Source organism: Melanotaenia boesemani, chromosome 11 (assembly GCF_017639745.1).
Source record: "Melanotaenia boesemani isolate fMelBoe1 chromosome 11, fMelBoe1.pri, whole genome shotgun sequence".
NCBI classification, from domain to species: domain Eukaryota; kingdom Metazoa; phylum Chordata; class Actinopteri; order Atheriniformes; family Melanotaeniidae; genus Melanotaenia; species Melanotaenia boesemani.
In genome coordinates, this window is record NC_055692.1 from 36,461,691 (window position 1) to 36,475,317 (window position 13,627).

The 13,627-nt window shown below is 43.6% G+C and overlaps 2 protein-coding genes across 2 annotated transcripts in view; one reads left to right on the plus strand and one right to left on the minus strand.

Moving 5' to 3' along the window:
* ppiaa (peptidylprolyl isomerase Aa (cyclophilin A)) overlaps positions 1 to 1,188 on the plus strand; it is a 3,496-nt gene extending 2,308 nt beyond the window's left edge. The window contains exons 3-4 of the mRNA XM_042000192.1: positions 1 to 129; positions 857 to 1,188. The exon at positions 1 to 129 is cut by the window's left edge and continues 44 nt beyond it. Of these exons, the coding sequence (XP_041856126.1) occupies positions 1 to 129; positions 857 to 989 (262 nt within the window). The 3' untranslated portion in view covers positions 990 to 1,188. The remainder of the gene's footprint in view (positions 130 to 856) is intronic.
* Positions 1,189 to 1,266: 78 nt separating this feature from the next.
* On the minus strand, positions 1,267 to 3,631 carry LOC121649379 (dickkopf-related protein 4-like). The gene is made up of 3 exons (XM_042000191.1): positions 3,230 to 3,631; positions 2,746 to 2,857; positions 1,267 to 2,671 (listed from the first exon to the last, which is right to left on the minus strand). Exons 1-3 carry the CDS (start codon positions 3,332 to 3,334, stop codon positions 2,367 to 2,369), a joined length of 522 nt encoding a protein of 173 aa, XP_041856125.1. The 5' UTR covers positions 3,335 to 3,631; the 3' UTR covers positions 1,267 to 2,366.
* Between the last annotated feature and the right edge of the window lie 9,996 nt (positions 3,632 to 13,627).

Here is a 13,627-nt window from a genome sequence, read left to right on the forward strand (position 1 = left end):
CTACGGCAACAAGTTCGCTGATGAGAACTTCAGCCTGACACACACCGGACCCGGCATCCTGTCCATGGCCAATGCCGGCCCAAACACCAACGGGTCCCAGTTCTTCATCTGCACAGAGAAGACGGCATGGTAGGAGCGCTGGGTTCAGAACCCAGCCCGGTTCTTATCGGCCCTTCATGACCTTCTGCAGTTTCACCCAGATTTTCCAGACTTCAGCTTCATGTAGACGGCGTTTCAGGCTTTCCTGAGTTCGTGCTGGAATGTTCATACTCCGTTAATCCTGGCCGGGACTGTCAGCCGGTCCAGGGAGTCCAAGCAGCCGGGCATTTTTACTGGGTTTACTGCTTGTAGGTCACTTTTATTTAAAACCTTCGGGTCTTCAGAGGACAAAGTGTTGTCCTTATAAACGGGGCATTTGAGTCCTAATGACAAGACACGTAATTAAATTCAACTCCTTTAAATGGTTGACAGGCACTTTATGAAAAGGAAAACCTGGATTCTGGGTGTGTTTATATCCATCTATCAAAACTACCACGTATGATGTTCATATTTTAACCCTTTAAGTGGCTGACGTCATGAGAAATGCACATTATTTTCTGTTTTAGTATGAATAATTCCATATTTGGGCCTTGCTCATTGACAGCAGTATTTTAATCTGTGGTGTAGTTGTCAATCATCCCGTCTGTGGAAACAACCAGACTGGAGGGCAAATTTTCCTGAGTCACAATTTCCCACCAGGTTTCTAGAATCCTGGTCTGGGTTTGTTTAGTGGTCTTCAGATCTTGATGTGGTGAAGTGGATGATGTCCTGTCATGGTCTGGTCCAGTGTCTGATCCCTGCCTCCTCCTCCCTGCAGGCTGGACGGGAAGCACGTGGTGTTCGGCAGCGTGGTGGAGGGCCTGGGCGTGGTGAAGAAGATGGAGACTTACGGCACCGCATCAGGAAAGCCCACATCCAAGATCGTCATCGCCGACTGCGGCCAGCTCTGAGCTGGTGCACCGGCCACTACCCACGTGTCCTGTAGCCACACCCCTTTAGGCTCCGCCCCTCCAACATTCCTATTGATGGAGATTCAGCCGATCCTGCCCCGCCCCTTTTTTATTTTTTTCAAACCGTTGCTGCATTTGACTTAAGTTTCTTTTGCATTAACATTTTTCCACAAAGTTCAGACTTTTTTTTTTTTTTTTTTTTCTTTTTTTTTTTGTTTGTTTGTTTTTTTTGTTTAAAGTCAGAAAAGGAATAAAAATGCCTTGACAATGACACGACTGACTGGCTTTTATTAGTTCTGGGATGTAAAGGATTTAGTTGTTCAGGACCTGAAGTTTCAGGTGAACTGCTGACATCTGCTGGTCAGCCTGCAGTACTGCACGCTGCTGTTCCTGCTGCTCAGGGAGACCTGGGTCAACAAAGTCGGAGCATTTTAATAAATGGGGGGGGTGGAGTCTGAAAATGATTGTTTGGGATGCTGATAATTCCAGAGAAGTGTTTCTGTGTGTTCCTGTATTTTCTCCTCAATCTGCGAACGGCTATGATGCCCATCAGAGGGTACGGAGAACCTGGGAAGAGATTCAGGGCCACAGGATCACCTGGATCAGCGTTTCCTCACAGATCAGGTTTATTTACCTTCCACCTGCAGTTGCTGGGGTAGAGTCCAGCTTCCCTGTGAGCTTGCAGCTGAATAAGTGGTGTAGAACATGGATGGACATAGATGTAAATTTATAATTACCAGTCAAAAGGTTTGACGCTTTGCAGTTACACCCAATGTTTAATTCGTCTGAACGTTTGACTCGAACATATTCTAAAAAAAAAAATCTATCAAATAAGATGAACAGAAACTTTGTACATGAACAAAAGATGAATTGAGGCAACTTTTTTTTTTTTTCCTCCAGAAACTTTCTATTTCCTAAAAGTTCATTAGCTGTAAACAACTTGACAAAGTACTGGTAGATGTTTATTTTACTGGTCTGGCCACTGGAGACCAGACTGCTGGATGTGGAACCTGGACTAACGGAGTCCTGATGTGTCGGTGTCCAGTTTGTGAAGAGCTGCTCTGATCCTTTTTTGTGGTTTTGCATGATTCCAGGTAAATATTTGGTTTCTTGTCAGATTAATGAATCAGTTTTAGGGGTTGAGGTTAGTCTGAAGCTGACCACAGAGTCAACTTTTGTCTAGTTTTATTAATGGTTTTTAATTAAATACAGTAACAGAAGGACAATTGTCTCTAGCTTTTAGTGCCTGAGGCCACCGAGGGGCTGCGAGCCTCATTATGAACCACAGGGGCTCCTCTCTGATCATTTCCTAGATGGAGGTCATGTGATGTATCGTGAAGCTAAAGCAGGTTTAAATGACGAGCTGGCGTGGGTCCTTCAGCAGCTCCGCGCCGCCGTCCTCTTCTTCCCGGAGTGCCTGCTCGTCCTCCGGGCCGGGCCGGGTCGCTGCACGCACACCCCCTGATGCTTTTGTTTACCCGGTTCTGCCGGGTTCACGGCAGTGCAGGACAACCCGGCGTCGCAGTCGCAGCGGCCCAGGTTCCTCCTGCGCTTGGAGCCCTGCAGCTGGCAGGCCTCGCCCTCCACTGGGACCCTCTGGCACCGCTTCGTTTTAAGGTAGCGGGCGCAGCAGTGCCCGGCACCACAATCCCTGGAGCGCACGCAGCCCCACGTCACCTGGGCTGAAACACACACACAGGTGTCAGCATGGAGACCTGCTGCAATGCACTCTGGGACTTCCTGTCCAGCCACTCACCTTTGGTCCTGTTCACGCCGACACTGTCCGTCTGCCTGTCCACATCTCTGTCTCGCTGTCTGTCCACAGCAGAGGACGCTTTCCTCTGAGCTCTGTTACTGCAGCCTCCTCTCTGATGGACACAGGACAACAGATGAAGTCTGAGCTCAAACTTACTGATTTGAAAATAATAACGTAAGAGATAATAATGATGATCTACTCGGGAAAGCAGACTCACGTTCACCTGAAATATATAAATATGGTAAAATGACTCGTTTACATCTATAATCTGTTATTCTGCAGATTAACTGCTTGGAAGGAAAAAAGAAGTAAATAAATTCAATCAAATTAGTTTAAGACAAACTGCAGGTTTGAAATGAAAGAAATGCAGCTTGTGATGCGTTCAGGAGCCTGTAAGTTTGGCTCATTTCGTCTGAACTGAGAGGGAAATGTTGCAGATGAGGATGAGGACGAAGAGGAGGTGAAGGCTGTTTCCTGCTCTTACCGGTGGCTCGGAGCTCGGCAGCGTCGCCTCGTTGGAGGATCTGATGTTGTTGGAGTCCAGAGCCAGAGTACAGACCACAGACACACACAGGACGCTGCGCCACATCCTCCGACCCGTCGATCACACCCTGAGACAAAGTTTTCTTTCTGTTTTCTGCTTATTGGAAGAGTTGCTGTATTTCCTCTGTGAAACTTGTGGTCGCAGCTTCTGAAGTTCCTTCACCTGGTTGCTGCTTTCAGGTGTGTTAGTTTTTATACCCTCCTCTGCCTCTGATCCGCCCTCTCTCAGCTGTCTGCCTCAGACGTTTTGGAGGTGCGTTTGAAGCTTGACCGCATCAGTCGGCAGAGACACCTTCCTTCCTGGAAGCCCCCGTGGCCTCAGGTGAGGCGGGCTGTTTGATACGTGACTCTGCACAGACCACAGAGATTAAAACATACCTGGAGACCTGAGACAGGTAGAGCTGTCTGAGGAGCTGCAGCGCAGTGTGTTTGAAGGTGTGTGTGTGGTTTTCTTCATGTGGTTGGAAAGGTGACAGTAAAGCCTCATTAGAGCTGAGCTGTGTCTCCAGGCGGGCGGATGTGAGGCTGTTTACAGGTGATTAAAGCCGATTTAACAAATGATGACAGAAAAACAGATTTAACAGGTAACACACAAGTTCTTCAGATAAAGTCTAGAAGCTCATTTCTGCCTGGGAAAGAAAAACAAGGTGAGACATCAGCAGAAACAAGTTCAAAACAATGATGTAAAAAACAAAACTAGGAACTTTGTTTTCTTGAAGAAATCTCTGATCTCAGCTTTTAAACACAGTAGATTCCTAAACCAGTAGTTTCAGGTAAAACAATTAAAAACATAAGTTAATTTGTGTCCATCTCACACTATATCACACATGATCCAGTTGTTATAAACACCTTATTTAACACAGATCCCTTATGTAATAACCGTCTCTCCCCGAGCTCAGCTGGATCCTGTATTCTCTCTCTGGCTAAACAAGGATAAGAAGCTTTATTCTCTATGTCTAAAGACATTTAGAGACTCATCCTCTGACAAATGGTCAAACATAAACACTAAAACTTCTGTAAAATAATGAAAACGAGATAAATAAAAATCTAAAAAACTCAGTGACATTCTCGGCGCGTGTTGCAGTATTTACAGAGTATTTCAGAAGCCGGATGGCCCACAGATAAAAACTCTTCCTGAGTCGTTCATCTGTGTTTTCAGGCTTCTCACCTTTAGAGTGATGATAAGAGGGAGGACAGAAGAGGATCATTGGCTAGTGATTCTCTCTGCTGCTAACCGCTGAACAGCTAACCGCTGCGCTGTTAGCATAGCATCCAGATATGCAAACAGATGTTCACTGCTGGCTCAGGAAAAGGACAACGGCAGCTGCTGCTTCAGGCTGTTTTTCTGAAGTATCCAGAGGAAGTGAAGCTGCTGCTGGGCTTCTTAACCACTGCAGTCCAGGAGACGTGTTCCAGGATCCAGGATCAATGATGTATTTACAAGCTCCAGTGACCTTTTACACCAACTTAACATTCCTGATCCAACATTTCACCTCCAACTTCATCTTTTCCTTCATGAACAAGAAGCAAACTTCCCAAACACGACACCAGTCTCTGTGCTGGACGTGTGCTGGAATCACTGTTTGACCTGAAGAGACTCGATTCTAAAGAATTCGATCTCATCTAGCTCATATACAATAAGAGCAAGCCGGGTGGAGGAGCAGGGGATGACCTGGAAGAGCAAATCTGGAACAGTTTCCTGCAGACACTGAACAGCAGTGCTAACGTGGTTACAGAGGTGGGCTTGGGTCTGGAGGACTTGGGTTCAAATCCCTGCTCTAACTGGGAGACAGAGGAGACATTTCCCACCTGGGATTTTTAAAGTATAATCAAATGTTCCCTAGTTTAGATGCCCTGCTGGTCCTGCCCTTGTAAAAACACTACCAGATGCATGGATTTCTGCAGCAGCCGCCATCTTCAGTAACAGACTGAAATTATTCCACCTTAAGGAAAAGGCATAAAGAGATATTTGCTTTTGCAAATACAAATGCAAGCACAAACGGAAAGAACTGATTATGCTGGAAGTCTAACTGGCAGAGAGCATCTCTGTGGCTGACGGATCTGGTGCAGTCAGTCAGGAATCATACAATACTCACCCGACGGGTCAAGAGGTGAATTATTTCATGTCTGGTACATTTAAAGCCTGAGGCCCCTTAACATTCCACCATCCCACCTTCTGCGCCTCTCTCCTTCATTTATCATTTATCTATTTATTTTAGGTCTGACCCATTTTCTCTGGTTCCTGCTAACTTCTCAGGCTTAAAGAAATGCTGGTTAGTAACAGCGTTTGGGCCTCGGAGAGGATTTAACGTGGCCTTGTGTGTTATGTGCTTATGTTTCTCTGTTTTTGTTCATTTATTTTCCTTGTCTGTTTCTCTGGGAGAGGTTGTGTGTTGCGGGTGTTTAAACACAAATATGTCCAAGTATGTAATGACTGTTATGTTTGGCAATGTTTCCAGTAAAAATAAAGGAAAAAAATAAAAGTGAAATGAAGTTGGACAGGAGAGGAACTCACCACCAAACATCTTTATCCTCACAACGTATAAAAGAGACATGAGTTGTGTTTACTGACAGGCTGTTAGTGGTGGAGGGGGGGCGTCTGATCGGAGCAACGCTGGGGAGTTAAAAGCACAACAACTAACATTTATACACTATTTAACCCTTTAAGCGCCAGAGATTTTAAAGTTTTGAAGGGATTCTGAACCACAGTAAAATTACTGATCTTGTTTCAAACTGTCAACCACCACAGGTTGGCAGCCGGATTACACGTGTCAGCTTTACTATGATCATTCACTACATTCACGTCCAGAAGCTCTCCTAAATTCTGCCTCCTCCACCCGGTTAGGTGAAGCCTCAGAGTTGTGGCTGCTTCGGGTACGTTAGAAGGATGCATCGGGATTTCTAACCGAAGCATCACTTTCGCTGCTGCTAGACGACCAACCGCCATCCTCAGGAGGAAAATATTCCCTCCGGAATCAGAGACGCTGATAGCTGAGATGTTCTTCATCAGCAGTCAGGAAGCGTTCCCTTCTAGAGTTTTAATCATCATCTCTGAAAGATACGAGTCTTCTATAGCAGAGAAAAAGCCAGAAAGGAGTTCAATAGTCTTTATAGTAAAAAAAAATACAGTTTCAATTATGCAGAAACTGAGCTAATGTAAGAGGTTTATTATTTAAGATCTCATGATGCAGGTTTATGTGTCAGGACTCGACCCCGGACAGCTGCAGCCACGTGTCACCGCTGGTGAAATGTAGGCCTACTCTGCCACGAGAGCCTCTTCCAGTCATTCTGATGCAGTCTGATAAATTTTACGTTTTATTAAATTATGGAATAATTTTTCATAATTTCTCAAAATAGACCTATTTGTGAAAAAAACGTGTCATTTTTGGGTTAAACAAAAGCATTTTATTTGTTTTCTTCCTACTTGTTCTTGAAACGTTGGTCAGGAAGCCCCCGCCGCGACACAAAGAAACAAACAAAGTTTGCTCAAAATGTCCGATCAGCACAGGTCCGGTGCTCAGAAAAGGAAAGAAAGGAGATGAAGAAAACACTTTTACCAGGACATGTCCTCTTTTTAAGAGCTAAAAAATGTCCAGCTGGAATTTCAAAATCGTCCGAGATTTTGCTCTGCAGCCTGTCTAACCTGTCTTCACCTCATCTTATTAAGCTGTGCGTCAAATCTGCAGAGAAATTTGCTTAGAATCTCCCTTCTCATGTAGTCTGGGATGGATTCAAACTCTTCCCGGTGAGCGGTTTACCTCCCTCTCTTCTCAGTCCTGACGCACAGCCTAACAAGACCAGGTTCGTGTTTTTGACTGATGGCTTTGATAACTAGCTTTTCAGGAGTTTTAGATCTGAGTTCCAGTATCTAGTTAAGCTAGAAAATGCAGAAACATAAATGTAAATTCACGGCTGAATGCAAAGCAGGGAGCTGGAAACTTTCTCTTCTTCTGTTGTTGTTTGTGATTATATGCGGTATATTTATTACATTATTGCTTTTTGAAGGGACAAATACCAAGCAGAAAGACACATTATGCCTAAACTTTATTTAATCATTGGCCAAAAATAAAGTTGTTTTATTTTAAAATTGTAGACAACATAATTCAGTAAAAATGTCAAAAGGTCAGTGTGCAGCTGGCCTCGTCACCACGCTGCAGTTGCCCCCACTGTTATGGCCAACTAAGATGACAACTGGTAGAACAAACCTCATAACCAGAGGAAGAGCATCAGGAGAGGAAGAGCAGAGGAAGAAGAAGAGCAGAGGAAGTGTAAGGGAAAAGGAGAGATCCCGGGGTGCATCTAATATTATCTCGTCCCGGGCCCAGGTAAGAGCTGGCCTGTTGTGGGTAATAAATCTGGTCCTGATGGAAAGTCTGTTTATTTCTCTGTTTATTCTGAAATGCATTTGTGGGATGAGCAGCAGAATCATGTATGTGGGTTGTGCTCATGAAAATCTTACAGAATCTTCTCTGCTAATGCCAATAAATCCCATTCTTCAACCAGCTTCTGTCAACAGTCAGCCAGTGTGGACGTGTTGGTCCCTCTGCTACCAACAGATGATCCCACTGATGTTAAAATAGGTTGAGGTCAGGACTGCAGGCAGGTCATCCATCTTCTGGAGCAGGTTTCTGTGGGGGCCAGTGTTATCATCCAGGATAGAGTTCAGTCCCAGTCTGGGAGATATGGGATCACCACTGGTTGCACAATCTCATCTCCACATCTGTCTGCATTGATATTTCCTTGTTTTCCAGTGTATGTAATTCTGTCCCACAAAATCACACTGCCTCCAACAGAAGATGTTACCCCATCAGTGCAGCCATCAGCACGTTCTCCACCTCTTCTACACGCTCTGTCCCCATGATCCAATTAACCGCTGCAGCAGGTCCATGATCACAGTGAGGTGCCATTCGGGCGTTCGACTCTCAGCACTTGGGGAACCAGAAACTCAGAACAAGAGTTAATAACAGAATATGCTGGTTCTGTCCCCAACACAGAGCCTGGATTGGTTTGTTCAGTCTCCTTAAGTCTGGTTCTCATTCTGCTGCAAAGCAGACTGAACTCTCCAGCAAAAACTAAAAGAAGATCTGAAACATCCTGCAGATGACAGGACTCAGAGTTGTACTGGAGGTCCGAGGCGTATCATGTGAAGAGAAATGGTGAGAGAACAGCTCCTTGTGGTGCTCCAGTCGGTGCTGCTGACCTCCATCTCAGACACACAACCAGGGCTGTAAATGAACAACCTCCATCAAACGCAGGCTGGCAGGAAGGAGTAAAAACTTCCTCATGATGATGAATGAGTGATCTATCTTTGAAGCAAAGAAGAAAAGCTGCTACTGGGGAGAGCTGAATCAGGGGCGGGACTTTAGTTTGATAGGAACACAATGCGACCAATCAAATGTGCGGATAGGCTAGCGTTGTGTGAAAGCAGGAAGGAGGGCAGAAAGTGAAGCGGTAGAGGCCACATACAGAGCCAGAGACTGGGAGCTGTATTTAAATGCACACGCACCAGAAACGGGAAGAAATGAGTGAAAACAGAGAAATATGCAGCATCTGAACTGAAAAGCCGAGAGCAGAATTTGTAAAGTTTAAATATCAGTACTGTAAAAACAACACAACAGAAATCGTCTCTTTTATAATGATGAGTAGTAATTCTTCAGCTTTCCAGTCATCTGCAGAGACACATGAACCAGTTAAATTACTACGTTGTTCACACCAGAAGAGTCCAATGAACAAAATGCTTCCAAGCTTTTAGTCTTAAAAACTGGACAGAGACATTGTCAGTTCTCGTCTTGTCAAACAGGGTTTAGAATCCTCTCATGCCACCTCCAAGCCTCTGGCAGTCTGGGGCCCCGGGCCCTCCGTGACATTATCTCCAGCCATGACCTGAAACCAGCAGCTCCCTGCAAGGAAGTACGTCTGCAACCAGAGCTGGAGGAGCTGGAAAAAGATCAGCAGTGACATGAAAACAGGTACAAACACACACGCGTGTCACTGCATCTGAGCTGTGCTCTTGTGCTGCAACATGTGCCTCAAACATACATGAAACACTCATGCAGCAGTGTAAACAGAGCTGCTGTGTGTGTGTTGATGTGTCCGTGTGATAAGATCTGCAGGTTGTTCCAGGGCTTCAATAAAAGAAGAGCAGATGCTCACAATTACTGACACACACACACACACGTCTGTACTTCAGTCTCTATGAGGACGCTCGCCAACACGATGCATTCACAGGATCCGTTGATGAAAATGTTCTTATCCGGACTCTGACCTGAACCTGGTTCTGGTCTGAGCCCAGAAACAAAGTCTGAACCTTGAAACAGATGAGACGTCCCCACACCACACAAGTGTCCTCACAAGGTCTTAAAGAAGAGCTGGTCCCCAGAAAAGCAGTTGAACAAACACACAGGTCAGAGTGTAGATGTGTGTCTCCATGTTGTCTGTTTTTATCTTTATCAGAGTAAAAATGAGAAACCACCCACCTCCTCATTTCCTTTCCTCCCTCCTCTCCTCCATCCTTCTCTTCCTCCTCCTTCAGGTCAGATATAAAACCAGTTGGTCAGCGGCTGAGCAGAGATCAGCAACAGCGTCACGGCTTCAGGTAGGACCCACCTGTCTCCTCATCTCCATCAATCTTCCTTTTTACTCTCAGATTTACAGCTAGAGAAGATGAAGTCTGAAGCTTTACGATGTCAAATTAAGTTTTTTATGCCAAGTTCATGAAATATTTTATTACTTGTTTTTAGCGTTTTCTTGTAGATAATTGGTTTAATTTATGTTTCATTTCATTGAATTGGAAGACTTTTTTTAATTTAGATAAGTTTGATTTTAATTCATATAAACTCAATTGTTTATTTATTCATCATTGTTAATACATTTTGTTTTTATGTAATTCTTGTGCAAATATTTTATTTTCTATATTTTATCTAAATTTGCTCTGTTTCTGTTTTCTTTATTATGTGGAAGGTTTCCCTTTTTAAATAATTTATCTACAGTTATTTTTATATTCATATTTTAATCTCAGTATTTGGTGAGATGGGTTTCAGTCCGTATGGCTCATGTCTGTTTGATAAACCTGTTGTTGAGACCACTGCAGAAACTGGAGCTAAAAATAATAATTAAAAAAAACTATAAGTTGTGATCCAGAAAACTCAGAATTTTGAAAACTTGCAGATGATGTGAAGATTTCTTTCTGCTGCATCTGTTAAAGCAAAATTACATTTCAGATCAATTTTCCATCAGAGGACAGATGAGGAGAGGTGGGGCTGAGCAAACGAGATGGAGCGAGATAAGAGAATAAAGGGAGGTGTGTGCGTGTGAGATAATTGTGTTAGTGAGGCAGAAAAAGCATCTAAAGCAATCAGCAGACAGACGACTGACGTTCACGCTGACGTGAATAAATCTGACAACATGGAGAAATGTCCTCTGTCAATGTTTTCTACAAGTCCAAAAGTTTTTTTCACCTCAACTGCACAACATAAAATCTGTGTCAAGAAAGTTTAAGGTAACACCTGTAAATGAACATGAATGCAGAAATTTTACTTTCATCTTAATTAGCTGTGGAACTATCACACATCAGTAATTATCTCTGCCAGCATGGAGGTCATGTGTTCTCTTTGTCTGTCTCTTACTTATGGACAGATATGACTGACATTTTCAGGAAATCTCAGAAATGGAAAAAAGGAACAAGTGATTAGATTTTGGGGATGATCTGAATCACCGCCTGGATACAGGAGTTTTTTAAAAGATTCTTTATTATATGGATTTGCTGTAGAACGTCTAACTCAATAATAATGCCCTCAATCACTGGCAAAACAAATGTTTCTAGTTAGCTATGAGATGGTGATATTAATGATTGAACCCTGCTGTGTCTGCAAAATTCTGTTTATGCTCGACGCAGAGGACAGATACGCAGAGGACAGATACGCAGAGGACAGATACGCAGAGGACAGATACGCAGAGGACAGATACGCAGAGGACAGAACTGTCATTTACAAGCATAATTTGATCTGTTTTTGGGGGCCTTGTGGATCCGTTGCTTGATGCAGCAAATGGAGCAATACTGCATCAAGCGACAGATGAAAACACACCAGTTACACACGTGAATGATGCAGGAGACAAACCAAAGTGTCAGACCATCGACGTGAACTCTGAACTCAGCACTGCCCACTAGTGGATGAACTGACTTAACAACCATGGCAACGTAAAAGACTCATGGAAGTTTGAAGACGGTGACGTACGATAACGTATCTATTCATGTATGTAAGGGAGCATAAACGGGCCTTTAGGGGGCATTCACTCCACTCTGACTGATTCCAGTCCTAATTTGTTTGCTGGAAAAGTCTTCATTTGTTTGATCGAATGAAAGGAGAGTTCAGAGCAGAGCCAGCGTTACCAGAAAAATAAGCGACCAGCTCAATGAAAACAAGCCCCAAAAAAGCAACATATATATATATATGTATATATATATATATACATATATATATATATACATGTATATATATATATATATATATGTATGTATAAATGTATATAGAATGGGGGGGTTAACTGCTCTGCATGTGTGTGGATGGCTGTGTCACGATATTTTGTCGGAGTGTCCAAATGTCCAGAGAGAAAAAAGTATCGCACTAAAAATTACCCACAATGCATCTTGAAAAGTAGTAAGCATCGATGGTAGATATAGACCACAATGCATTGTGGGCAGAAGCTCAACATGGTGCAAGGAGGCATAAAAACATTTTTATTGAATAGATATTCAACAAGAATAAAATACAGCATAAGGAATAAAAATATTAACACGCAACTTTGGATTGGATTCGGAATGACATCTTGACGCGCATTGTGGTTGCCGTGGTGACGGCTAGTAGTCACGTGGTTTGCAGTGTGGAAAAAATAGGCAGCTTCCTGCCCGAATCGGCAAAAGAATGAGTCACTACGTAGTGAAGGAGGGTTTAGGGAGTAGGGTGGACATTCGGACACAGCATCTGTCTGTGTGACTTCGTGTGCGAGATAACAATAAATGTTTTTTTTTTCTTTTTTTAATTGTTTTGCTACTTTGTTGTGTGATATGTGAAGCCTTGTTTAATTTAATATTCATTAACTGTTTTTATCATGTAAAGCATGTCGTGTTGCCTTTGGTTGAAAAAGTGCTTTAGAAATAAAATTGATCTGATTTGATTTGATTGGATTAATAAGCATTAATATGCGATGGTAAGCCAGGACGGGATCAGCCAGTTTCATTTCATTTCCAGTCTGGTCCTGGAGCAGAGGTGAACATCTGCTCTGATTCAGCTGGAAGCTAATTGATGCCTTTCAGCTGACGTCACAGACGCGTTCCACTGCGTTCGAATGCTTGAACGCCATATTGAGTACCTGCGCTGAGTACCTGAACCACACAGGTAGTCGGAGATGCCGTCAAAATGCTGTGCAGTTGGGTGTGACAAAAAGAAAGGAGACGGAGATATAGCTTTTTATCGATTACCAAAGGAAGAAGAACGTCGTCAGAGATGGCTTTCAGCGATCAGGAGGGTTAACTGGACGCCGACTGCAAGTAGCCGTCTGTGCAGTGTACATTTCATATCAGGTGAGTTTCAATGCAAGCTAGGAGAGCTAGCTTTAGCTAGCGGGGTCTGATAAACAAACTTTTTAGAGAAGTAAGTGATTAGATTAAATCCAATTAGACCCTTTGTGCAACAAATGCATTTGATTAGCATTTCATATGAAGATCTTTCAACAGAGATAGCAGTTGTTAGCTTAGCTTACATATCGGTCTACAGCAACAAAAGTTAGCTTACACCACAACAAGCTAAGCTGCTAAAGGACGCTCCTCTGCAGTCTGTGCTGTCTTAATAATAACTGACGATCGGTAAAACAGCAGCGGATATTTTAATCGTTTCCCTATTGTTTTATTTATGGCCACTTCTGTGCACTAGCAGCATTTACAGTTTTCAGTTTCTGTTAACTTCGGGTGGAAGGTCAATGTTGATAGTTTATTGTGCTTAGATCAACTTAAGATATTTCATTCATCTGGTTACTTGGTTGTAGCTGCCTGGAAAACAGGTGGAGTAATATTAACTGGAACCTCTGTCTCATCAGGTGCAGAAAGCCAGAACCCACTAAGTCCAGACTATGTTCCAACAATATTTCCTCATCTAAGTTCTCCCAACAAGCAGAAGAGGACCGAGAAGAGGACAGACAGGAGGAGGACAACAGCGACCAGGAGGACCGAGGAGAGGACAGACAGGAGGAGGACAGACAGGAGGAGGACAACATCGACCGGTAGGACCGAGGAGAGGACAGACAGGAGGAGGACAACAGCGACCAGCAGGACCGAGGAGAGGAC

Excerpts from the sequence above, each read along its gene's own strand:
- LOC121649379 (XM_042000191.1), bottom strand. The coding sequence starts at position 3,334 with ATGTGGCGCAGCGTCCTGTGTGTGTCTGTGGTCTGTACTCTGGCTCTG. Across the intron at positions 2,858-3,229 it reads TGCCGAGCTCCGAGCCACCG|AGAGGAGGCTGCAGTAACAG; the intron begins GTAAGAGCAGGA and ends TGTGTCCATCAG. Across the intron at positions 2,672-2,745 it reads CGGCGTGAACAGGACCAAAG|CCCAGGTGACGTGGGGCTGC; the intron begins GTGAGTGGCTGG and ends TGTGTGTTTCAG.